The sequence below is a fragment of the Orcinus orca genome, chromosome 11 (assembly GCF_937001465.1).
Source record: "Orcinus orca chromosome 11, mOrcOrc1.1, whole genome shotgun sequence".
NCBI lineage: Eukaryota > Metazoa > Chordata > Mammalia > Artiodactyla > Delphinidae > Orcinus > Orcinus orca.
In genome coordinates, this window is record NC_064569.1 from 91,210,741 (window position 1) to 91,237,290 (window position 26,550).

General features: G+C 41.5%; 1 protein-coding gene across 28 annotated transcripts in view; it reads right to left on the reverse strand.

The window, feature by feature from the left end:
• The window catches only part of RBFOX2 (RNA binding fox-1 homolog 2), a 261,734-nt gene that overhangs the window by 133,763 nt on the left and 101,421 nt on the right, over positions 1–26,550 (reverse strand). Inside the window, exon 1 of one of the 28 annotated variants that reach the window (XM_049694679.1) lies at positions 12,698–12,903. The exons of the other annotated variants lie outside the window; for them this stretch is intronic. Coding sequence (XP_049550636.1) covers positions 12,698–12,712 — 15 coding nt within the window. The 5' untranslated portion in view covers positions 12,713–12,903. Of the gene's footprint in view, positions 1–12,697; positions 12,904–26,550 lie in introns of those variants that run through there. 28 annotated transcript variants of the gene reach the window in all.

Genomic DNA, 26,550 nt, shown 5'->3' on the forward strand with positions numbered 1-26,550 from the left:
GAGAAAGCCCGCGTGCAGCAATGAAGACCCAATGCAGCCAAAAATAAATAAATAAATAAATATATTATTTTTTTTAAAAAAAAGAGTACTGACTCTGAAGCAAAACTACTGGGTTTGACTCTTGCTTCTGTATCATAATATGAAAAGCGAATCATAAAATAAGACAATAGTTGTGAAAGGACCTGACCTCATACACAGGAAGCACTTGGGAATTCCTGTCCCCTTTTCTCTTCCAATCCTAATTGTCTTTAACCATCTTGAGAATTTCCCCGGCATTAGATGTAATCTGTAAGCACCCACTACCAGAGCAGCATGGTATTGAACAACATGAAAAAATATTATTTTGACTTTCAATGAGTCCAAGAAATGTATCTTTAATAAACTTAATAAAATCAAACAAAAGGATAAAAAGAAAGATCCGGAATCAATGAAACAGAACAGACGGGAATATACACACAACAGCAACTGTCTCCCCCACCCCACCCCAATCCTGGCATCTGCTTTTAAATTGTAATGTCAATCTTGGCAAAAAAATACCGTATCACTTTTTATCTAATTAGCAACTAAAAGTACAATAAAGAGAATAAATAAATCATTAAGAATGATTTAGATGCTTTTATTTAGATGTCAGTTTATCTGAGGAATACGGCATTCAACAATAACACTGGGGAGTAATATCATCCCCATTTTACAGATGAGACACAAGAGCATAAAGATGATGGGACTTGTTTTAATAACACAGCAGGTTAACAACTGACCAAGAATAGAACTGCAACCAGCATACGATATCATACACGATGAAGCTATAATCAGTTCTTTTTGATTTTCATGGATATGGCGATCGGGCTAAAACAGCCAGTGATTAAGCATTCATCTCACACTCAGGAAAAATAACTGACAGTTATTTTAAAGAATGAAAGGCAGGCTTTCATTATTTAACCTCTAAATTGATGGTCTGAATTCAAATAAGCAAATAAAACACCATGTGAGTTAATATACAAATAAGGTAGCACAGATATGAATTACAGATATGAATTAAGTGGAATCAAAACCCAATATTTTAGGCTACACAGATAGTTCATTATACTAAGAATATCTAATTAACCTTTTAACTAATATTTGTGGAGTGTGTTCTATGCTGGCCTTATATGACAGGTACTACATGTTACCTCATTTAATAATAGCGAAGGATGCTGAGAAAGCGCTTGTGAAGAGGAGCAGCAAGCTCACCTCCAGAGGAGGAACAAGAACGCTGCGCTGCAACCTGCTCACGAGTTTTTAAAGCATATTTAAACATATTTTCAGAACCAAGATGGGGAAAAGGGAGCTAGCGAAGGAAGACTACAACTCCTAAAGTGTACTTTATTCATTGCAAAAAGAAATGAAAGAAAATGTGTTTTGGGAGTTACAGGCTTCACTTCCCTATCCCCCCCATCCCCAAGCCAGTATGTGTGCTTTACCACATTGATTTTCTACCCCTTCAAGTATACAATTAAAATCTTAAAAAATGAATGTTTGCTTAAATGGTTCCAACTTTATTCCCTAATTTATAAATTTTACAACAACAAAATTCCATATTCTGGTTTGAAAAATGACAAGATACTTGTTTAAGAGTAAATGCCACATTAAAACGAACAATATTAAAACATACATATTAAGACAGGCAACTTTCTTATACAACTGGAAGAGCTTACCTCTCAGCATTCATGTATCCGGCCGTCATCTCTACCTAAAAATGTTATTCTCACTTCCAAACCCTGATCCCAAGGCCTTCTGCCTCATACCTGTGCAACCCTATAGTTGTTACCCAACAACTACCCATTAGTAATCGATCTCCCTGCTTCTAGTCCCTCCCGAAACTATTCTATCCACAGAACCTAAAACCAAAGCACTATTTTGAGAAGGGTAAATATTGCTGTACTGAAAAATTTAAGAATTTCTTATTTTCTGTAGAATAGTGATCCAGTATTCAAGATCCTCCAGGTTATCCATCAAACCATTTCTTTCTGCCATTCCTGTCTCTTCCAGTAATACTGGTCCCTTCACTATCCTCCAAACTTTCTTTCCTCCCTTCTTTTCGCTACACAAATGTCCAATCAGTGCCTACTCTATGCCAGGCACCTTTCTAGGCGCATAGAATACGCCAGTGCCTTCATGGAGTTTACATTCTGGTTGAAGGAGAAAGGCAATAAGCAAACATACACAGCAAGTCAGATGGTGGCAGGTGCTAAGGAGAAAAATAAAGATGGGAAATGTTGAATAAAGGGGTACGGAATTACTGTTTATACAGGGTACTCCTGATAATGTGACAACTGAGTAGAGATTTCACATAAACAAGGAAGTCAAGCAGATATCTCCAGAAAGAGCAAGGAGGTGGGCAAAAGCTAAGGCCCTGAGGCAAGGGTGTGTTTGAAATGTTCAAAGAATGGGCAGGAGGACAGAAGAACAGGAGGTCAAAGACAGCCAGGGGAGCAAGTCATTTAGGGCCTTACAGGCCAGTGCAGGGCCTTTGACTTTTATGCTGAGTGAGATATGAAGCCACTGGAGAGTTTTGGCCAGAGGAGCAATGTAATGTGACATTTGAAAGGATCACTCTGGTTGCTGTGTTGAGAACAGACTTCAAAGAAGGGATTGGAGAAGAAGAGAAGCAGGGAGGCTAGTTAGAAAATTATTATAATAATACAGGCAAGAGATAGCGGTGGCGTGGCCAGGATGAAAGCAATGGGACTCAGGAGTAGTTGTTAAGGTTTCATGGTCATTCTTGACACTGTATCTCTGTTTCTGCCAGTTCTCCATCTGACTTGTATCTATTTAGTTCTCCCAGAATCTAGCTTAAATTACATCTCCTTCAAGAAACCTTTCCCAACCAATCTCATCCTCAGTGATTACCCACTTTTCCCAGCTCCTGTCGACAACTGCCCATACCACCTACCGACTGGCATGTCGTCTTTGCTACAAGGTACAGTTATTTATCTATTTAACTTCTATGTCCCTATTTTGCCCCATTATCCTTGAGAAAGAAAATACTTTATAACTCTTGGTATCCTCATTTTGCTGCATAAAACATATTCGATAAATGTTCACTAATAATCAAATGGCATCACCTAGAAATTACTATCCCTCAAAAGAAATGATCATACACTCACTTTCTCCTGTAACTGCCCAAATCAAAGAGAGGCCTGCTATCACCCAGGCCACATATCATCCGGGGCTACAGTCTGCTTACTTAGCACAACTAGTTTCTCTGGACCAATGGTTTTCAAAGGGTAGTCTCTGGCCCAGTAGCATCAGCATCCCCTGGGAATGTATTAGAAATGTAAACTCCCAGGTACGCTCAGATCTAAGGAATCTAAAACTCTGGAGGTGGGCCCCAGCAGTCTGTGCATTCTGATGCACCATAGAGTTTGAGAATTATTGCTCTGGCTTACAAGTTTAAGTAATTACCCTGCTTTTACAAGAGATTTCTGGAACGATTCCATCCTGGCTTACATCCTCATTCACCTCCACCATCATCAGAAGTCCAAGGCTTCTGGATGGCTCACCCTGTACAGCTCTGCACAGCCGCTCTTCTGGTCCCGCCTCTGGCTCTCCCTCGCCCTCCTAAGCCCTCGCGGTCATGAGTTCCCCTCAGTAACCTCTTCTATATACTCACTCTCTTCTCTGCGATGTTCCCTTCACCTTTTTTGCTCTAAAGGAAACCTGACCGCTGCTGAGAACACTGCTGCTGCTTCAGTAGGAGCTTTCCTCCTTCCATTACACACCTCAGGCAGTGGCAAGCATCCTCCCTACTCCGCACTACCATCTCGTGTTGAACCTCACAGGTATCCTCCTTGCTTTCCAAGACTACTTCTACCCTCCGTCCCAACTGCAGATCCTTTGAAACAGGTGTCGTCTGCCTACCTCCTCAAGTCTTAGCACAGCGCTCCCTGTCTTCATCTCCTTTATTAGTTTTGTCATTTTTGACGATCCCAACATCCACGCAGATGATTCATTAACTACTCTGGCCTCCTAGTTGCTGGTACTGTTCTAATGTGTTTAAGTGCCAACTATATTTTTTCACTGAAGCCACTGACCTAGAACTGTATCCCAGCACCATCATCACCAATAACCACACCTTCTCCAAAATCTCAAGCGTCTCAAGCATTCTCCTCTCACACCATCAGGTTTGCCTGCTCTAGGAGTTTTCCCACGCTAGCATTTCTCCAGCCTCCTTCAGATCTCTACTCTACAGGTTGACCCTACTGCTTTTTGACCACCCTACTCCTCTCCTCCTCATGTTTTTAATTCCCTCCTAAGCCAGTTTAGATTCTAGGGTCCAACACTATACGTAATCCTTTTCGAAAAGTCTTAGTTCCTTTGCCCCCTTTTCCCTTAGTCTAACTTACCTAGCAAAATCTCAATTCCTGGTTAAATCCAACTCTTGCATCTAAACAACAGAAGATTGCTGGATAAAAATCACACAACTGACTTACCACCACTCACTCAAGTTTATGACCACAGATTTTAAGCATCCTACACCTCTCCAGTAAGTACACTTCCCATTTTTTTGAGATGACTACTATTTCACCCCTTGTCCTCTCTCCTCAAATCTGCGACACTTCTTCTCCACTCCCTGCACTAACACTTTCAGCTACGTTTATCTTACATGTTATAAAGAAAGCAGACACGCGCAGAGAACTCCCTCTTCTGCCTGAAACCAATGCCACCAGCCTATCTGGCTCTAAACCCACACACTCCGCCCTCCTTCCTATTAAAAAGAAAAAAAACTGCTTCTGGCCAATCCCTCTCTGTATGCTGGATATAGCAGACTTTGCTTCTGCAATTAGCCTCTTTCTTTTCAGCACCCTCAATTCTTCCCCTACTGGATCTTTCCTAGTGACAAAAGACATGTCTTGATATCACCTATCTTTTAAAAATTGTCTCTTGAATACACATGCCCATTTAGTAACTGCCCCAATTCTTTGCTCCACCCCACAACTACACAATATTTCACTGTCTCAACATCTTCACCTACCAATTAACAACTCAACCCATTCCAATTGGCTTTTTCATCCCCATCATTCCAACTCAAACAGCTCTTACTGAGTTCACCAATGACTAACATCCTACCAAGGCCAATGACCAATTATTTGGTCTTAAGTAATCCAAACCCAACAACTTCTTCCCCAGAGTCTGTGATATCAGATACTTGCCTTGTTTCCCTCCTACCTTACCCAATTCCAGTATCCTTTAGACCTCTAGTGAGAAGCCTCGGGGCTTCTACCTCAGGCTTATTCTCCAGTTACATTTTCTCCCAAGGCTTTAAATATGCACTGATGAATCTCGACCTTATACCTTCAACTCACATCTCTCTTCTGTGCTCCAGGCTCATATCAAATTGCCACTGAACTTCTCCACTTGGATATCTATTAGACGTTTCAGACTAAACAAGTCCAAACCATAAATATTGTTTTTTCCTGTGTACTCTCTGTCCTGTTGCAAGGAAATGCCCCCTCCATCCTAATTCCTCAAACCAAAAGTTGAATAAGCCAGATTTCTCTTTCATCTCACCACACACACAAGCCATCTTTAATCTTATCAAATTGCCCTCCAGAGTCTAAGCCATCACCTCTTGTTTCTTGACCTCCCTTATCACTTTTCGTAGAGCAAGTCAACTCTCCTGCTGAAAATCTCCCAATACCTCCCCATTTTTAACCAGAACAAAATTCAAAATCTCTACCATGGGACATGATCTGACCCTCACCTACCTCTCCAGTCTTATCTTCCTATGTTCTTTTTGTTCTCTACACTCCAACCACACTACCCCTTTTCTGTCCTTTGAATGCCCCAAACTCATTCCTATCTGAGGACTCTGTATTTGCTACTCCTTCTATAATGCTTTCCTCCCGTAGTTTGACAAGATGGTGTTTCTTATCATTTAGGCCTTTTCCACCCTAGCTAAAGCATTCACGGTCATATTACCTTTTCTCTATAGCACTTATTAGTTTCTGAATTTATCTTGTTTGCTTACATGTTTACAACTTTCTTTTTCCAGTTACAGAATACAAACTCTATGGAAAAGAACTTTGTCTTGTTCGTGCTCTTTCCTCACCTCTTAGAAAGTGATCAGCACACGGTAGTCATCAATAAATGTGTTAACTTCTTGAGTCTCATTAATATAATCATTTATTTAGCCCCTTACAGTTTCCTGAGCTTTAAAAATATGCATAAGGGACTTCGCTGGTGGTGCAGTGGTTAAGAATCCGCCTGCCAATGCAGGGGTCACAGGTCTGAGTCCTGGTCTGGGGAGATCCCACATGCTGCAGAGCAACTAAGCCCGTGTGCCACAACTACTGAGCCTGCGCTCTAGAGCCTGTGAGCCACAACTACTGAGCCCGTGTGCCACAACTACTGAAGCCCACACGCCTAGAGCCTATGCTCAGCAACAAGAGAAGCCACCGCAATGAGAAGCCTGCGCACCACAACGAAGAGTAGCCCCCGCTCGCCACAACTAGAGAGCGAGCAGCAACGAAGACCCAACGCAGCCAAAAATAAATAAATTTTTTAAAATAAATAAATTTATAAAAATATGCATCAAACCAATTTCACTCAAAGTATAAATATAAATTCTGCAATAATAATAGAAGCCTCTTGTTATCTTTCTATATACAAATTTGATCACACCTGATCCTGCTTAAAATCAACAGCTCCTTGTTGGAATAAACAAACATCTTTATTCAGATAATCTAGGCTCTAAAATTTTTAATTTTCATCCATCACTATTCCACTCACCCAACACATACAAGCCACATGGAATTATATATGGTTCACAACATATATACTATCTCACCAATCTATCCCTTTTTGGGAAAGCAATGACCCTTTCCATGCCTCACCCACTCAGCCTGTCTATCTCCTCCTCTGTAAAGACTCCTTTGAACTCCTAGATGCTGTAAGCTCTTCTGTCCTCTATCTGCTTTGCCTCCTGTTAAATAGGCGCATTCTCCGTACTCCTAAAGCTAATCCCATCTTCTCAAAGCATAAGAGCAATCCTTTCTCTTCTCTCAAATACTCCACTTCTCCTTCTCAAATGAATTTGCTCGGCTAGCTTTTAAACATGACCAAGTCTCTTTTATTTAAAATAAAACAAATAAACCTTTCTATGCCACACATACTCTTCTAGCTACCCTCTACATCCCTTCAGAGTCAGTCAAACTTTTCCAACAACTGTCTACACTCACTATTTCTATCTCCATTTCCTTCTCCCATCCCCCCTCCACCCCCAAACTCCTGAACTGACTCCATTCCCAGGATTCTGCCTTCATTAGTCCGTCAAAACAACCCTTGCAAAGGTCATCAATGACCTCCACGTTGCTAAATCCATGGAGATATTTCAGTTCTCTCTTCCTGCCACTCTCTTATCTTAGTTTCCTAATGTCCTGGTTTTCCTTCTGAAGAACAAGCTCTCTGGAATCTTGTTCCCTGCCTTCTTTGCAGGTTCATCTCCTCTACCAGGCAGGTATCAACTTCTCTCCTTGCTCTACATTTTCTCCCTAGGCCAGTCTCATCTTAAGCCACTGAGTTTCAACATCATCAAACGTGCCCACAGCTTCAATTATTATTGTATGCAGGTTTCTCACAAATTTATAGTTTAATCCTCTATCTTTCCTTGTATTTCCAGACCTAGGTAGTCAACTATCTAAGCGGTATTTCCCCTTGAACATCTCAAAGTTACCTAAAAGTACTAAATCCAAAATCAAACTCATGATATCCTTCCTCTTCCCGCCTACAAAAACACTTGGACCTCTTCCAAACCATAACACCATGCTGCCGACTGTACCTTCAGCATCTCTCTCAGGCAGTTCTGCTTCCTCGGCACGTGCTATCACTACCATTCTCTGTCCCTTGGACTATTACTCAGCCACCACTTAACTTCTCTCTGTACTCTTACTCCTCTCTAATCTGTGTAGATATCTTTTTTTAAAAACAAATCTAATTATAAACTCCACTTCAGCCTTCTCCCAATCCTACTTAAAGTCTTTAAATGGCTTTTCACTGCCAAGTATCTGGCCTCCAATGTTAGCTGAACTGAACTATGTCTACATTTTGTGATAACTCAATTTACTATTAAGTCTAGTTCTCTAAATGCGTAAACCAATTAGGATGACAAAATAGGGATTAAAAAGTGAGCATTAAAAAAAAAAAAGTGAGCATGTAGCCTGACTACAACCTGAATAACAATAACAACCTTAATAGCTGCTGTTATTATTATCATTATGTTACATCTGCTTAGCACAAAACAGCTTCCAAAAGTAGATTATTTCGATACTCTGTTAGGTATTAGTAGTCCATTTTAAAGATTAGAAAACCAATGCTGGAAAGGTTATACACTGACAAATGGCACCACTGAGACCCAAAACTGTTGTCTTTTGACTCACAGTCCATGATTTCCATGTTTCGTGATAAAGCCATCACTTACTGACTACTTCGTTTCTAAAATGGCTGATACACATTTTTCTAAGATTACTCCATTAATGCTCTCAAGAACTATCACGTCCTTTTCACAACCTGGAAAATCAAGGTACATACAATTAAGTAATGTGTCTCAAGTAATTAATGGATATGGATACAGAATTCAGGTTACCTTATTTTCATTTCTCTACTCCAGCCTGTATCAGGCTGAATGGTAGCAGTGATAAACCAGACACTACTGAACAAATAAAAGAAGATGTTAAGTGTGATGTAGGAAGCTCTGAGGCCAGACAGACCAGACCAAATCCTACCTCTGCCAATTCTAAATTGTGTGACTTTAGCAAGTTACTGAAGTTTCTACTTTCTCCTCTGTAAAATGAAGATAACAGCTAATTCTCACATGTGTTGAGGACTGAAGTGTATGTCTAACATATATGTTATCACTCAATAAACAATTTAAAAGAAACAAAATAAAAAATATCAGCTTCTCCCAAAAGAACATAGTGTAAAAAAATAAATATTATACTCCAATAAAGATGTTAAAAAATAATAATAAATAAATAAGAGCCATAGAGTTTAAAAAAAATATGGAATTGAGTTTCCAGCCCTGCCATTTACTAATTATCATATACTCTTTCTTGGTCTCTTTCCTAACTTGTACAATACAGATAATGATTCCGGGCCCTTAGCACTGCTGTGAGGATGAAATAAGATGACATATAAAAGCACTTTCTTAACCGGATAGCATCATGCAAAAATCATTATTATCTGTGTACATACACTGACTGCCACTGTGTTATAAACTCTTTAAGGGCATGAGGATCTTTAATCATCTTTGTATTTGTAACAGCTAGTAGCATAGACCTCTGCCCACTATAAGCATTCGTTAAATGTTGGCTGAACTGACTTACTGAGAAGACAGGACTGAAATATGACAAAACAACAGTTCAAAGTGAAATACAGAAGTTCATCCATATAGAATATGAGTAAGAGAGAGCCTGAGACCAGTCTAGCTAAGATCAACTCAGACGGGGAGAACACATCTTGACTTCTGGGAATTTAAATAAGTGGTCTATAATTTGGTTTCCTGGACATAAACTGTATAATTATCAAACAAGTAAGTTCCCTAAGTACAAGAATCGTATGTCTCCCTCCGTCTTCCCTGCCTCTGCCCCCCACTCTCTCTCTCTGCCGCCCTCCCTGTTTTGGACAAGGAAGAGGAGATGGGGAGAATAAATGGCATAGCAAGTGCTTAGTAGTACTGCACCCCTCCAAAGAAAAAGTTTAGAAAAAATAATGGGGATGTTCTCCACCAGGAGGCAACTTTAATGAGCGTTCTCTAGTCACAAGTACTTAAAATACTGATTAACGGGAAACATTTCACGTAAAACTAGTTTGTATTTATCAAAGTTCTCCCTGCATGAATTCAAAGACATCCTTCACATGCTAGAGAAAATGCTCTGGGGTAGTGAGCGGTCTGCTGAACGTTCAAATCAAAAACCTGGCTCGCACTGGCTATTTACCGAGCACCTACTATGTGCCATACATCATGTTAAGCATGTTTCATAGATTATCTCAAATGTTTACAACAATCCTGGGTAACAGGCATTATTTTCCCTATGTGATGAATGAAGAAACTGAGGTTCAGAGAGGTTAAGTGACTTGTTCATGGCCAAAAAATTGGAAGTAAGAGGTGGGATTTAGACCTAGTAAAGTCTCTAAAACCCATATTTTTTGCACCGTATCATGCTGCCCCCAATGCTAGCAGTTTCACTATAAAGGAGGGTGACTCAACAGGGAAGTGGGGAGGAGATCTGACAAAAAAGGCATGTATACAGCACAAGACGGCATTCTATCTCAGAGCTCTAGACGCACAGAAGCAAATTAATGAGCCACATCCAACTACACAACCCAAATACCTGGATGAGCTGTAACTTCCACTTTTCAGCTCTGCAGGTTCTGAGAATGTCCACACTGCTCAGAGGTATTGACAACTAAATACAGTTCAGCAGTTTTTCTAGAATGCTTAGAACAGTACCTTTAAGTCACTGCTGGTACCAAACCAAGCAGGCAATGGAGGTGATATATGCTTCACAGTTCTCTCATGCTTTCCAGACACTAACCTTTCCTGCACAACTGGGTGTCTTCCTGGCACACAGCTACACAAAATTCACTTCCCAGAACTTTAGAATTAGAATAGATATCTTATAGCTGCGGAAACTGCGGTCAGAAGACTCAAATGACTGTCCAGTGTCACCTGGCTGGGTACTGGCCTCGATAAAGTTCTGACCTCCTATTCCTCGCCCAGTAAGTTTTCTCCACAGTAGCCCCTCAGTGCCTCCCCCTTAATGCTTGACTACTTTGATTTCCTTCTCTAAGGAAATGACCTCGATGTCATGTAGCTATGGCTCCTTCTGGACATTTTCACTGAATCCAGCAAATGTTTGAGGCCCTGGGCCCGACGATGCAGATCGTGACGAGATAGAGCCGACATGTTTTTTTCCCTCTACACAGTGCTGCCCCATCGTTCAGGTGTCACGGCACACATAGAAAATGGTAGTATTTTTATGGCACAAAGTGGCAAACTAGAGTACACAGGGACCAAGTGACCTGGGGAATCCTGGGCCCCTCCTGGCTGCTCCCAGGGTTGAGGGGAACAGTTATCTTGGCGTACATGTGTCTCAACCCAGCATGTGGTACTCTGGCTGGAAAGCTCTGTTCTGGGGCTAACAAGCCAAGGGGATTGAGACAAATTTACAAATAACTGTAATATAAGCACAAAGGAAATAACTGAGGAGACTGTCACTGTCTGCTCTCACCGAACATAAATGAGTGGAAATGAGACTAATTCAACTTGCTTCCTTTTATAACTTCTCTTCCAAACAAATCAAAAGACAGAATAACCCATCCTCTGGTTAACAGGTAGTTCATCAGTCCCACCAATGAGCCTGCAAAGACCCTAGACACAGATGCCTCATTCAGAGATGGAAACTACTTAAAGGACGTAAGTGTGTCAGAAAAGTTCTTTGACTTCTTCCAAATACTACAAAAATAAATCAACAGAGGGGAGAAAATCAGATTTCAAGGTCATATTCAGATATGAAAGGGGAAGCAGGAAAAGCAGCCCCTACACACACACAAGCTCCATTTCCATAAACCTAGTTAAAATTCTGCCGTCTGATATTTATAAATCTAGTCCACCTGAGCCAAGTAGGTTTCTGCGATTCCAGACATCTAGGCTGAAGGGCAAAGGGCAAAGTGAAACCTTCAAAAGCTGGCTAGCAGCCAAGGGCATCACATCTAGGAGGCTCCCTTAGCAACACACAACAACTGTCTTCTCAAGAGAAGACACTGCCATCTTTGCAAAGGACTACAGATGTTGTTTTCACAACTAACTGCAGGGGTTTTCTCCCCCCCTGTATTATTTTCCCCCTCATTCTCCTAAAAGTTACCACATTTCATAATTTAAACGTCTCTCTAGTCCCAGTATGTTTCCCTCCATCCCAAATTACAACACCAGAGTTAACAATAAATTAAAATAATGTACGGTATTAAGTTCCTGGCAAATATAAGATGCTTTATAATGCTTGGTTATAATTACCATTCTAGCTGCTTTATAATGGTTGGTTATAATTACCATTCTAGCTGCTACAGACGTGGTTCCGAACCATGGGCAAGTCACTATTTGTGACTTAATTACTTCCCTCATAAAATTTTAATAACAACAGCGACCTACTTCACAAGACTATTGTGAAGGACAACAAAAATTATTAGATAAAAACTTTCAAAGGCTAATTCCTAATTAAGAATCATACCACCTACTGGCTCTCAATATCTAAAGAGACGCTTTGCTATCAAGGTCAGTGTCCCCCAAACAAAACACAGCCAGGCCCTGACCCACCAGGAAGACTGCAGCTCCTGGGATGACCAGCTCACTTCACCTGCCCCATGTGCCTTCTCCAAACCTCCCAAGCCCGGGGGATGGCACTGCACTGGGAGCTCAGCCCTTGCGCCTAAGTCTAACAAGGTAAACAACATTCTATAAAAAAAAACAAAAAACAAAACAAAAACACAATCCAATGTCACAATCACGGCCAGGCTTTAAAACCCTCACACCTGTGAGGAGAAGGGGCTGTGGCAGCCCGTGCTCCGTGGGGAAGGCCATTTGTGCAGGAGCAGAATCTCGCAGCTTTCCACTCCTTATATGTGCAAGTGCAAGCCCTCACCCGCAGCACTCTGTACTCACCCAGAGGTACATCATGTCAGACCGGGCTGCTCAAACTCAGCGGTCAGTTGATCCTGGACTGCAAAAAGGCCCTTCAATGGACTGTAGGAAAGGAGGTGCCAGAATGGGGGGCCGAAGTTTGGGGTGGGGAGAACCCCCCCCAAATCACTTGAGTTTAAAAATCTAAAACCGACCCGTCTCCTCCCCCCTCCTCCCTCCTCTCCAGCTGACTGTTCTGTTGTTCTCTCTCCTCCCTCTCACCCTCCCTCTCTCTCTCTGGGAGTTCCCAGCCCCGTGTGTCTGAACCCGAGTGTGCAGCACACTCGCTCTGTATTTGCCTTCAGGGAATCTCTCTCTGTCATTCTACTTCTAGAAACACAATCATCACTCACAGAGATTATTGCAAAAGGCAGGGATGGGCGGGGTTAGTAATAAACCACCGGCACCAGCTTCTAGTAGCTAGACCTCAACTAGTGTAAGAAGGGTTCTTTAAATATGAGTGAAGCAATCAAAAAAACTCTGCCCTCCAAGATCAAGGGGAGTGAGCCAAGACTCCCCTCTGCCCCAGTTCTTCTGGAGCCCCTTGCAGAAACCAAGCGTGAACAGAGAACCTGCTTGGCACCTACATTCCCTCCCTGCCAGGTCAGCCTTATGCCACTATTCTATAATTCACTAACATTCTACCAATCATAATTCTGAATCTTAGAAGATTTTAAAACATAGGAAAAATTATATATAAGCTTGAATAGGTTTTCATCTTTTGTATTACTACCACCCTAGTTCAAATCAATAGAGCCTCCTCTCTAAAGAGAGGAAAAAACAAGGGGTTTTGAATCAAGTGGATTTTGAGCCCTACCACGTTGTAGATTCTTTACTAGGCATGGGTATGGGGCAGTGTATGAAGCCTGGGTTTGAAATCTGGGTCTATAATTACTATCACCGTGGCCTGGGGAAAGTTATTTAATCTGTCTAGGCCTCTGTTTCCTCAAGCAAAAACTGGGTATAACACTCCTTTCGGAGTTGCTGCAATTAGATCGAATGATATCACTATGTAAACTATCTGCCATGTCCCTGGTGACCATGATTTCTAATTTAGTTCAGTTCAAACATTTACTAAGTTCCTCCTATATGCCAGGCATATTTTTGTCCATTATGTTCAATGGTGAACAACAAGAATTATCTAATCATCTGTCCTAGTGTTTTTTTGTTTTTTTGTGTTTTTTTTTGCAGTACGTGCACCTCTCACTGTTGTGGCCTCTCCCGTTGCGGAGCACAGGCTCCGGACGCGCAGGCTCAGCGGCCATGGCTCACGGGCCCAGCCGCTCCGCGGCACGTGGGATCCTCCCGGACCGGGGCACGAACCCGTGTCCCCTGCATCAGCAGGCGGACTCTCAACCACTGCGCCACCAGGGAAGCCCCTGTCCTAGTGGTTTTTATTCAGAAAATAACTGACTTCTCCTCCATATGCCAATCCCCATGCTCTTTCCTTACTTCCCTACCCATTTTTCCATGTTCAAATCCACAACCCACCCCAGCTGTAAGTGCTCTCCCCTCCTCTGTAGGCCTGGTGTCTGTAATGGGGCATTCACCACTCCTGCCAGTTACTGTTACAGGCACTTACCTGTACCTACCAATCTTACCCCATTTATTCACATTTTTTCAGGGCAGGGTTCATCTCTTTTGAGCCATGGAGTCTTTTGCACAGTACCTAGCACACAGTAGGTGCACAATACATTCTCAGAGGATTGTGCGTTTTGAGGAATATTTTATTCCTTTAACTTGTTAAAGGAAAAACAAAATAAAAACAAAAACAAGAGGCCTTCCACCTTCCAGCTGCCTCAGGGTTCTGTTCCCCTCAGACATGTTGAAACAGCTCTCTCCTGCTCATAAAATATCCAAGTAAGGTCTGCGAGTCTCACATTCAAGGCAGGCCTGACGCAGGTACGAGGTACCTTCCCTCTCCCTACCTGACACTTGCAGCTGTAGAGAGGGCTCTGTCTCCTCCTACGGTGGGGTGTGTTTTTCTCTCAGAGTAGAAGGGAAGTCACTTTTCCTTTTCTTCCACACTAAATACGTGCCTTCCGCGAGAGACCTTCTACCTCTGCCCTCCTCCCACCTCAAACCCCCACTTGTTTACGCTCGGAGAGGTGGGGCAAGTATTCTTCTCAGCCTCACCCAAACCTTTTCTTTTTCTTTATGCAGAACTTCTTTGCTTCGTCTGAAGTCAGGATTACCTCAGTTCCAGTACAAAAGAGGAGTAAGAACTTCCATGTCTAAAACGGAGACAGCCTTTTTTCTAAAATGGGAAAACAAATCTCGGCTTTCTATAAACTGTTACTTCGCGTCTGTTATATAATCAATTTTTATATGTAACTTTCCCCTCTAGTCTCATAGCCCACGCCCTAAATCTTAAGTCACCAGGCTTTCCTATACTCCATTCTAAACAACCGTATTAAAATCACACTGTGAAGAGATTACAGTCCTTTCAAACTCTTTGAAGACACAAAATTGTATGGTGCCATGGGCCCGTGGGCCCGTGGGCCCGGTTTTGATCCCTGGTCGGGGGACTAAGATCCCACAAGCTGTGTGGCATGGCCAAGGAAGGAGGGGGGGAAGGAGACACAAAATTGTTAATACTCATTCATAATTTTATTTTATTTTATTTTATTTTATTTTTGCGGTACGCGGGCCTCTCCCTGTTGTGGCCTCTCCCGTCGCGGAGCACAGGCTCCAGACACGCAGGCTCAGCGGCCATGGCTCACGGGCCCAGCCGCTCCGCGGCATGTGGGATCTTCCCGGACCAGGGCACGAACCCGTGTCCCCTGCATCGGCAGGAGGACTCTCAACCACTGCGCCACCAGGGAAGCCCAATACTCATTCATTCTTAACCAAGTACCAAAAAAAAAAAACCGCAATAAAATTTCATATATTGTCACTTTATGGTGTTATCTTTTAATCAAATTTAGGATGGGATAATGATACCACTGTTCTCCTGGAGCAAAGCAGGAGAAAAACACGTACAGAAACGAGATCCTTAAAATGAAATTTAAAAAGTTTAAATATGTCACAAAAACTCTGAAAACTACCTCCAAAACTCCCATGAGTGGAATCTTTGTAAACTTCTTTGGAACCACAGGGAGTTCATAAATTTCTATTGTCAACGCATCTTTCCCTTTTCTGATCATAATCTTGAGAATCGGGTGAACAGTCTGTTCTATATGTTTTCTTCACTTAAAAAACGAAAAACTTCAAAATCCCACAGGCAAGCTAAGTGGATCTTTTTAATTCATGCTCCTGCATGTCCACATTTCCCTAACCTTAAAAAAAAGAAAGGAAGAAAAAGAAACAAGGAGGTAGGAGAAAACAAAATTCTTTCAAATCAAGTCAAATAAGGAAGGCTCTGCTTTGTCGCTATGCAGGATCCAGATGAAGAGACACAAAGGTATAACAAACGCACTCGAGGAAGACCCTCTGAATAGGATCCCAGTCTTACACACAGGATTAGGACGCACACGTGCTTCCTTCTATCAGGAGAACACTTTACCAGGCTGCTTAATGGTTCTTTGAAACTTATCAGCCTCTATATTAGTTCGGAGGAGGGAACATGTGAATTGGAGCATCAGAGAAGGAACTCTTCTCAAGAGGGCCCACAGAAGAAGTCTTGCATGCTTGCTCCTGAGAAAGAAAAATCAGATTATCTGGGATAGCAATATGGGTGCTGCCAGTAATTCTAATCTGATAATGCATCCTGAATTCCTGCTTCTGAAAGCACTGGATGTTGTAATGTGAAGAGTCTGGTGGGCAGAAAGGGCTTGAAGCCACATTTTTATTCTCTGCCTCAAAGTCTAACAATTGAAGAGGTTGCATGTTTTATGCCAGTTTCTCTGTGGGTGTAAAAGGCTTGTGGGGCAAGTTTGTACATCTGGGGGACCAACACAGTTTTGCAAAAATATTCCTGAGAAATCAGGCACTGCAAATTTTTCAAAAGAAATTGAAGCAACCCTCTCTACATAATTTCTACTCCTTTCACTTTCAGGACTGTTAGAGACAACACAGACTCACCACAGCAATGAGCTATAGAAACGGACCATATGAAGTCCAACTGAATTTGACTCAAAAAGAAAAAAAAAAGTTGAAAGAATGGGGCTCTTTTAACCTCATTTCCTCTCAGCTTAAAATAGCAAGGATTCCCACAAGGCAGTTCTCTAATAGAATCTTGCTCCTCAAAATGTGACCCACGGACCAGCAGCAGCCGCAGCAGCGTCAACCGGGAGCTTCCTAGATAAGGAAGAATCTCAGGCCCCATCCAAGACTTACAGAGTTAAAATCCACATTATGACAAAAGCCACAGATGGGTCACAGCACACTGACGTCTGAGAAGCTAGTCTAGATAGAGCACTGTCCTCACGTAGCAGGACAGACTCATGCAAGACAGGGGTTGATGCTGTTGTAGCTTTCCAGTTGGGCATCTAAACCACTCTGGAACACTAACCAGAGAGTGCGCATTCCCACGCTGCGTGATGACTTCAATATAACACAACCACCAGCTACTATTTACTGAGAACATACTATCTGCCACAACTCTGCGTGCATTATCTCACTGCATCTTCACAATATCTCTGTAAGGGAGGCCCTACTTTAGCTTTTTCACACATAGAAGAAAATTGGGGATCAAAGTGGCTTAACATTTTGCTCATGGTCTGACGGCTAGTGAGTAAAGGAGCCGCAAGTGAAACATAAATTTGTAATACTCCAAGATCGGTCCTACATCACACTTTTTCACGGATAAAATCAAATCAAGACTGCCAAGATCACTGGAAAATTCCCGCTGGATATAACCTTGCACTCTACCTCTGCCCGTTACTAAGACTTCAAACAACAAATGATGGAGATGAGGTTTGGAACTCAGTGTACCCACATTGTACGTGAGTTTCCAAAGGCTGTGCCTCTGGTCAAGCACTGCTGCTATGACAGACGTCATTAAGAGAATGATTCTGGAAACCTCTTATGAACTGTGGTTACCTTCTACGATGTCTACAGTGAGCTCTAGACAAATACACAGAGAAAAGGGTACATCCTAAAGCTCAACTCTCGGAAAAGCTACAGGCAAATAGATTTGTTAGAGTTCTGACCCCCAGTTTTAGGGAACCCAGGGCGATCATCCCTAAAAGAGGAAAACGTATTATCTTAAAAGCTGTGTTCTTCCTCATTATGTTTCATATTCTCAAATAACCTCCCATCCTTCTAACTAACTTGCTCCAGTATCCCCTCCGCTACAAGCTCTGACCTCATCAAGCACTTGCTCATCACCTACCTACCCCAGTCCTGTCTTCCACTCCCTCCTATGCCCAACTCTGATTCCATGGTCCATGATTATAATCCCTCCCTCGCAAATATCCTCAATCATTTGTTCTCTCCATCACTGGCGTTTAGCAAAACTCCAATCCTGGTTAAGTACAATTATCTGCCCTCTCTGTGCCTGTTCCCAACCCACTAAATGTTGCTGGAGAAAAGCCACATGACCAAGCTGACTGGCTTCACTATATACTCATGATCAGAAGCCTCAACTGGGCACTTGGCAATGCCAAGCAATCCTAACAAAGCTGCCCCTGGAAGCTTCCTCACTCTCCAAAATGACGACTTCTTACCTTTCCCTGAAACCTGCCTCATTCTCTCCCCACCACCCAATCATCAGCTGTTGCTCTCTCCAAGTACTTCACTTTAAAAGAGAAGCATTCAGATAGTCTCTTCTGTGCACCAAATCCACAACCCTACCTAGAAACGCATGCACTTCCTCCTCCTCACATTCTGTTACAATGAAGGAAGCATCCCTTGCATCAAAGGCCCATTTCACTACTTGTGCTCACACCCCACCCCACCGCCGGTGCCTGTGTAAGGACCATGCTGCTCTGTTCATCACCCCCTCTCTCCTGCCTCATCACTCTCTCCCCTCTCCACTCATCACTGTCAGGCCAACAATAAACATATGTCCATCTTCAGAAAACCTCCCCTCTGCCCTCACACACTGATGGGGAAAGTGTATGTTGGTAGCACCACTTTGGGAGTCTGTTTGGCCACATCTATCAAATTCTGAAACGTGCATGGCCTGTGGCTCAGCAATTTACCTCCAAGGAACCTATCTTAGAAAATCCCCACAAGTGTAGAAGGAAGTTCACCATAGCAATCTGTAAGAGCAAAAACTTAAAAACATAAATGTCCAATAATAGGCAAGTAACTAAATGAATCAAGGTTTAAAAAAAATCGTCCTTGGACACCTCACCTCCCTCCAGCCACTCTCTCCATTTCCTTGCTCACCACTTCACAGTAAATCTTCTCAAAAAAAGAATCTATACCCGTTTCCACTTCTTCACCTCTCATTTCTTCTTCAGTCTACTCAAAATAAAGTTTCCAAGCCCTCCACTCCATTAAACCAACTGGTCAATGTCAACTACATCCATGCTATTCAACCCAATGGACATTTTGCTGTCCTGAACTTATCTGACCTCTTAGGAGGATTCAACAGAGTTGGCAACCTTCTTAAAACACTCTCTCCTTCTACCTTCTGAGATACTACAATCCTGGTTTTTTCCTGTGCATCACTGATTACTTCTTCTCAGTGTCTTTTTTGGCTTTTCCATTAACAGACTGCTAAAAAAGGAAGTGTTCCCTGGGGCTCAATCCTGAGTCACCCTTCTCTCTCTGAGTTGTCTCAACCAATCCCACTGCTTCAAATACCATCAACATGCTAATAATTACCAAATTATATGCTTATCCTAAACCTCTTCTCATCCTGCAGTATGACTACTTAGCTGCCTCCCAAGTATGTCAAACATAACACTCCTCAAACTGAGCTCTTAATTCACCACCACCACCACCACCACCCTTGAAACTGGTATACCCTTGGTGTTCCCTACCTCAATAAGTGGTATTACCCGGCAATTACAAAAGTTAAAGACGCTCCCCTTACCCCTCACCCCTCACATCAAACCCATCACACGTCCTGTGTGTCTGACTTGTCTTGATCTCCACTCCACCACCTGAACCCAAGCTACCATCACCTCTTTCCTGAACATCGCAATAATTCTTCCCCTTCCACTGCTGCTCCCCCTCAGAACACTCATCACATAGTAGCCAGAGGAACTTTCTAATCAGATCATATCACTCCTTTGACTCTATAGCTTCACATTACACTTAAATTCTTTTTCTATCTTAAGTCCTTATAATGGCCTTTAAGGTGCTATATGATCTATCTGCTAAGTGCCCACTTCTCCAACTTCATTTCATATCATTATATCGCCTTCGATCACTATGCTCTAAACACTCAGATCCTGTGTCAGTGCCTCATCTAGAGCAAGTCCATCCCTCTCCCCAGCACCCTTTCAGCCCCTTTATCCCCTGTTCTTGAAATCCCTCCTCATCCTTCCTTCATTCTCTGCAAGGCTGGCTCCTTATCTTTCAGATCTCAGCTTAAATAACACCTCCTCAACTAAAGCTCTCCAGACCACTCTCTCTAGTTGGAGGTCCTTCCCCACAAACCCTTATTCTCTAGAATACTGTGCTCTGTTTATTTTCTTCCTAACAGTTATCAAAATCTATAATTAGTTAACATATTCATTTGTTTTCTTATTTGTTATACATTTCTCCTTTAGAGAGTAATATTTTGTGTATATCACATACAACTGAGATCTTCTACTATGGGACAGTTTATCCTTTGACTTTTTGCTAGGGAAGGTCAAAGTTATTTGTAGGAGTTTCTGGCACTCAGGCAACTGTCTAACCAAGTCCTATAAATAAAGTTAGAGTGCAACTAATATCACCCTAGTTACCAAAATGACTCAAAGTTTTATCACAGCTACAAACCATAAACACATGCCAGCACCCATGGCTTTAGAATGTCACAGTTTGAAATAACCATTATATTAATGAAAAAACAATTCCAATTTAATCATTTACTTTAAGCTAATTTGAGTATTACATTCCAAACTGCCTTCTTTCCAATACTATAAATGCATTTTGCTCAGTACAATAAAATTATAGCATCCCAATCCAAGCTTCACTATAATCAAGCTCGTTGTTAATTTTTTTTTTTTTTTTTTTTTTTGCGGTAGGCGGGGCCTCTCACTGTTGCGGCCTCTCCCGTTGCGGAGCACAGGCTCCGGACGCGCAGGCTCAGCGGCCATGGCTCACGGGCCCAAGCCGTTCTGCGGCATGTGAGATCTTCCCGGACCGGGGCACGAACCCGTGTCCCCTGCATCGGCAGGCGGACTCTCAACCACTGCGCCACCAGGGAAGCCCCTAGTTGTTAATTATTTATAGTCTACAACCATACGTCCAACGCACTAGCCACGAGTCATGTGTGGCTATTTGAATTTAATTTTAATGAGTTAATATTAAAATTTCTGTTCCTCAGTCACACCTGCCACATTTCAAGTGCTCAAGAGCCACAGGGGCCTAGTAGTTATTATATACTGGACAGAGCAGATACAAAACATCTCCATCGTCACAGAAAGATCTCCTAGACAGAGCTGTTCTACAGCATGGTAATAAGCAGGAAGCAAAAGGCCCTCTAAACACCCAGAATATCAGAATGTTCACGCATTTTCATCAGCAGGAAAGCTCCGCCAGGCCTTCTCTTGAATCGATTTATTTTTATTTTAGAAATATTTCTGTCCTGGTTATCTGGCTACTTACTCACCGAAATTTTAAAAAGCAAAAAAGGAAAGGGAACTAGAGAGCAGTAGGGAATAAGTACCAGAGGAAAGAGGGATATTATGTGAGAGGCAGCCGCATCAGATGCAAGAGAGACCAAGAGAAAAAAAATCTAAGAAGCAGATAAGTTATCAAAAAGCAGAAAGATATCAAAATGGGGTCATTCTGTAAGGCAAAACCAGGAAAAGCTCCTGAAATAATCACTCCTTTTTAGTCCTAAACAATAATTGATGTTGACAACTGTGTTAAACCAGTAAGAAAAGTATAACTGGTAAGAAGAAAATAAACTGTATAGTTAAATAACACATTTTAGAAGGACTTACTGCCAAAATAAATAAATCTTAAACATCTTGATGCTTAAAGAAGGGAAAATCCTCTCAGCTAGTTGGAATACTTGATCACTAAAAATAACTCATTCCTAAAATATTCTGCATAGTCAAATTCAATCCAAGAGTTCAGTTTAACCAATATGAACTAATGCTGCTTGCAGAGCAAGTACAGACAGGAGAATAAGACAAGGTTCTTCTGTTAATGAATTACAGTTCATCCAGACAATGGAGCACCATATAGCCCTGGGGGGTGGAGAGGGGAAGAGGAAGCTCTTCAAGTGATAAAAGGAAGGTTCAGAACAATGTATAGCACAGTGCCATTGAATTTTTTTTTTTTTTTAATGAGGAATTATACACAAAAAGGAAAGCACCCATTGCTTCTAGGGTAAAGACACTGGGGGACTCAAGACAGGAATTGGGGAGCAACTGTTCACTACATGACCATTTGGTACCTTTTGAATAGTGAATCACGTAAATGTACTATTTATCCAATAAAAACCTATAAAACCTTAAATTAAAAAAAAAAAAGCAAGTTCCCTATACCCAAGAAACATATAACCTAATAGCTTAACCAGGCTTCAAAAATCCAAAGGAAAAATTACACTTTTTCCTTCACCAATGACTAGACACCTAAATATTTAACACATATTTTATTCTTACTAAAAAGCTCACTGTATGCTATTTGAAATCCCAATAAACTGATTTTGAAAAACTCCAAGTTGATCTTAAAAGGAAATTGCAATGATCCTTATTATCTTGTATTAACTGTTTAAAAAAGTGTTTGGGGGATTCCCCGGCAGTCCAATGGTTAGGACTCCAGGCTTTCACTGCCAAGGGTGCAGGTTCGATCCTTGGTAGGGGAATTAACATCCCGCAAGCTGCGAGGCGCTCCCCCGCCCCAAAAAAGAGGTGTTTGCATAAAGGTGTATACATCAAGAAAAAATCATTTTATTGGATAATACAGCAAAGATTGGTTGAAAAGCTCCCAAAGAAGCTACAAATGGTCTTCTGCACCATGTGGGAGGCAAGGTCAGGTCATTCTGATGGTCCCTGAGGTTGACAATGCTAGTGGTTTCCCAGTATCCTTTCTTCTTCCTTAGTAACAAAACCCCAGTTTTCATTCTAGGACATTAATATACACACCCTCCAAGAAAGGACTTTATCTCCCAACCTCCATTGCAGCTAGATGTGGCCATACGTTAAGTTCTGGCCAATGAGACATTAGTAGAAATGTTATGTGGGACTTCCTGGAAGTCTTCCTAAGTAGGGGAGGGGACCTCTTTTCCTCCTCCAAACCACTCTGTGCAAATGCGGAAATAATGGCTGGAGCTGTAGCAACCATCTGGGCCACATCCTACACACAGAGAAGCAAAGAGCAGTAAGGATCCTGGATCCTTGATAACCACTGAGCACTGCATCAGCCCTGGGCTGCCTACTTCCAGACTTCATTTCCATGAAAGACGAGGCCTTGTTTAAGCCACTCTGAGGCAAGGGGAGGGGAAGGGGGATGGATTCTGTTACATGTAGTGAATTTAATCCTAAGTGATACTTTCAAGAGTCAATTATTTTACTGTAACTTTACAAATCAAAATTCAATGTCACAGAAAGCTCTATACACACAAATAGTGTACAGCCCTCATGACTAAGACAGAGACTGTCAAAGAATCCTGAAATGTCTAGGCTGGAAGCCTAGGCCAAAAAGTCAGCTAGTCTATCCCCTGAATCTGCTATCCCTGACCATTCCACACCAACATGACAGAAATAAAGTTTCAACTTAACGATTCCTGAATTTTAGTAATGAAAAAAGTCATATATATAAACTCTCATTTTCATCATCTGTAAAATGGAAGTAATGACACAGGGATGTCTTCAGACCCCAATACAATAGAGTATGTTAGCTATTCTGTAAACAGATCATGATACACTATCATTACCATTACAATTACCACTATAACAGCTGATTGGTAAGTGTGAGGCACAAAAGAAAAATTAGGTGAAACCAATTAGCCAGATTTTGGGTCTGGGGCTCAAGGAATTCCATGAACTTGTCAAACCTCTTTCACCAACTTTCTTATCTCGTTATCTACCAAAAAATACTACATCAGGAACTTCAGTTTCCTTCTGGGGAAAAGAAAGGAGTTGAGTGGCTATAAGGGGGGAAAAAGAACAGTAGTAAAGGGTTTAAAGCAATTAGTGAATATGATGTATCTGAAATATATAACCATGTTTTTAGCATTTCACGGGCTGTCAATAGGTGGTCCAACCATTTACAAATTGATGCTAGCAATATTTCTATTCAGTTTATTCATTCAAAAGAAAAATACTAAACACATGTATACAGTTTCTACTGAGTATGCAACAAAGCGTCATTTAAGAGTGAGATGCTGTCTTTGAGAAATAAGGATAATACGTGGGGTCCTCCAAGCAGGAAGATTTTTAACCTGTGCACTAAGGTATAGGCAGTATATTTAAAACAAAAATAGCTTAATCACTTTCATTTTGCACTTAAAAATGATTTAACTTCTCCAAAATTGGTTTTGAAGTCAAAAAAAGCAAATGATTTCACTTTTGAAGGCATTAACTCAACTATGAATCCATTTCTGGTGACTACTTTAACCCACAAACACATCGTACATGAGTCACACTGTGCTCTGTTGTTCAATTCATTAGATTCTGAAAAGCATTCCATGGTCAAATAACTTGGAGAAATATGCTTTAAGCAATTTTACTATTTGTTGAATTTCAGTTTTTCCTAGTCTTCTAACAGGATACTAAAATTAATAGATGCTTTTTACTAATTTCAAATATACTCATAGGAAGAAAATAAGCTATCCAGGGGTGTCAGAGATTAGCTGACAGGCAGATACATGCCAAGAATTTGCTGCACAATTTAAAGGGCTACAATCAGGATAACAAGAGTGTGAGAAACAAACTCAGACAGCTTGAAGGTTTTTGTTCTCCAGAAGGGATACCAAGGTATGGCCGATTTACACACCCTTCTGCTGTGAATGGCCATATCCAAGCAGATGTAATTAAGCAGTAAGATTTCTGAAGAATTAGAACTATTCTACCTCTCCTAGATGATACACTTATCACCTGTTTATGCCCATTTATGAGTCTGAATGTATAACTAGGGGTTGCAGGTCTTCTGAACCAGCAGAAGAAAAAGGAAATAACATTACCTTCTGAGAAGGCAATCTATCTAACCCACACTAGACTGGACCAGACCATTGTGTCCCAGATCTAACTGATGGCTTCAAAATCCAAGTTCTCCCAAAAGTTAGTATGTACCAAACTCTATAAACTTCTTTTCAGGCTATGACTACATTTTTAATAACATAAATGAGTTTAGTGGGACTTACTCTAATCGCTTCTGAAAGACAGTTTATTTTTAGTAAATATAATAGTCCCCCACATGGGAAGCTACAACCATGCCAAAAATGTCCTAAGAGGAGATAAAATCCTATTTATAGAGCTATCAGTTGCTCCTTGCTTAGGTTGTAACATAGTTTCCACTTTAAGCCCGATATGACCTCCCCTGACTTCTCTGGTCTCTAATGTTCTTTTCATCCTGAAGTTCCTCACATTTATCTGTATCTCCACAGGGTACTTAAATTGAGCTACTATGGAGTGGGGGGAAGGGAGAAGGAAAGAAACTCCTTTCCCTAAACCTTCTCCTGCCTGAGAGTTTTAGGTAAGTTTCAGGAATCTAAAAAAGAGAAAAGAGGAGTTCTTCATTGGGTGGGCTTTGAGGAAGGAACCTCATAAATAAATATTCAGCAATCATCAAAGATACTGCCACAGTGAGCCACGCACACGGCAAATGGGCCTACTGATGTCTTTGTCTGTGTATGACTTAGCTTGAAGTCTTCCATCTTTTAAAACCCCAACAAGAATAAATGTCAAGGGACTTCTAGTATAGAGAATACCATACTCAAAAGCTAAGGCAGGGGTGCAGTGGGGTGTTAACCAGGGAACCAAAAGATAAATACAAGAGATTAAAAAAATTTTTTCCTAAAAATGTGATTTCCTCAGGGATTAAACTGTTGTTGTTGTTTTACATTAGCTGCTCGCACCTTTACACTCCCCACTTAAAATGCTAACTGTGGAACCTTCCTTCCCCAGTCTCTGGCTACAACTCCATCAACAATTCTAGAGGGGTACTTACCCTATCCTTATTCAGTGAAACATTTTCACTGTTTCCTGTCACTAGCAGTGGCAACACCCAAACCTCATCTCACCCCCGCCCTGCCCTGCTGAATACCTGGATGAAACTGTAAATGAACCTTGTCTTTACTGCTCTGGCAAAATCCTAACCCCTTTCAGCTCGGAACCCCAGTAAAATTTGCTGTCCCTAGCTCACTTATTTTTTTAATGTTCTTAAGCATATACTGCTTTTGTTATTAATTCTGTGTTTGTAGGTCTTGTTTCCTAAATGAGACTGCAAATTCCACTCCATTATGAGCTCCTAAAGGGCAATGGCCATGTCTTATTTATCTCAGAATAATCAGTGTCATGCCAAGCGATTGGTATATAATAGGCACACAAGTAAACATTGTTGAAATACTTGTTAAGTTGATCTGGATGGTGGAGATGATGTAGTGAGTTTACTTCTCTTATGTGAATCTCTCATTGCACACAATCAGGAAAGCCCAGTATCACTGTGATAGAATGGAATCACAAGCAATTCATGAAAAGAGTGAGCGAGAAGCAAAAGGCCATTAAGTAACACCAACCCACCTCCCACTGGATTCTCAACATCATCCTCAGGTGCTCAAGGAGACGGTAAACACAGCATGTACCAAATGATGAAGCAGATGATAACAGTTCCCTACC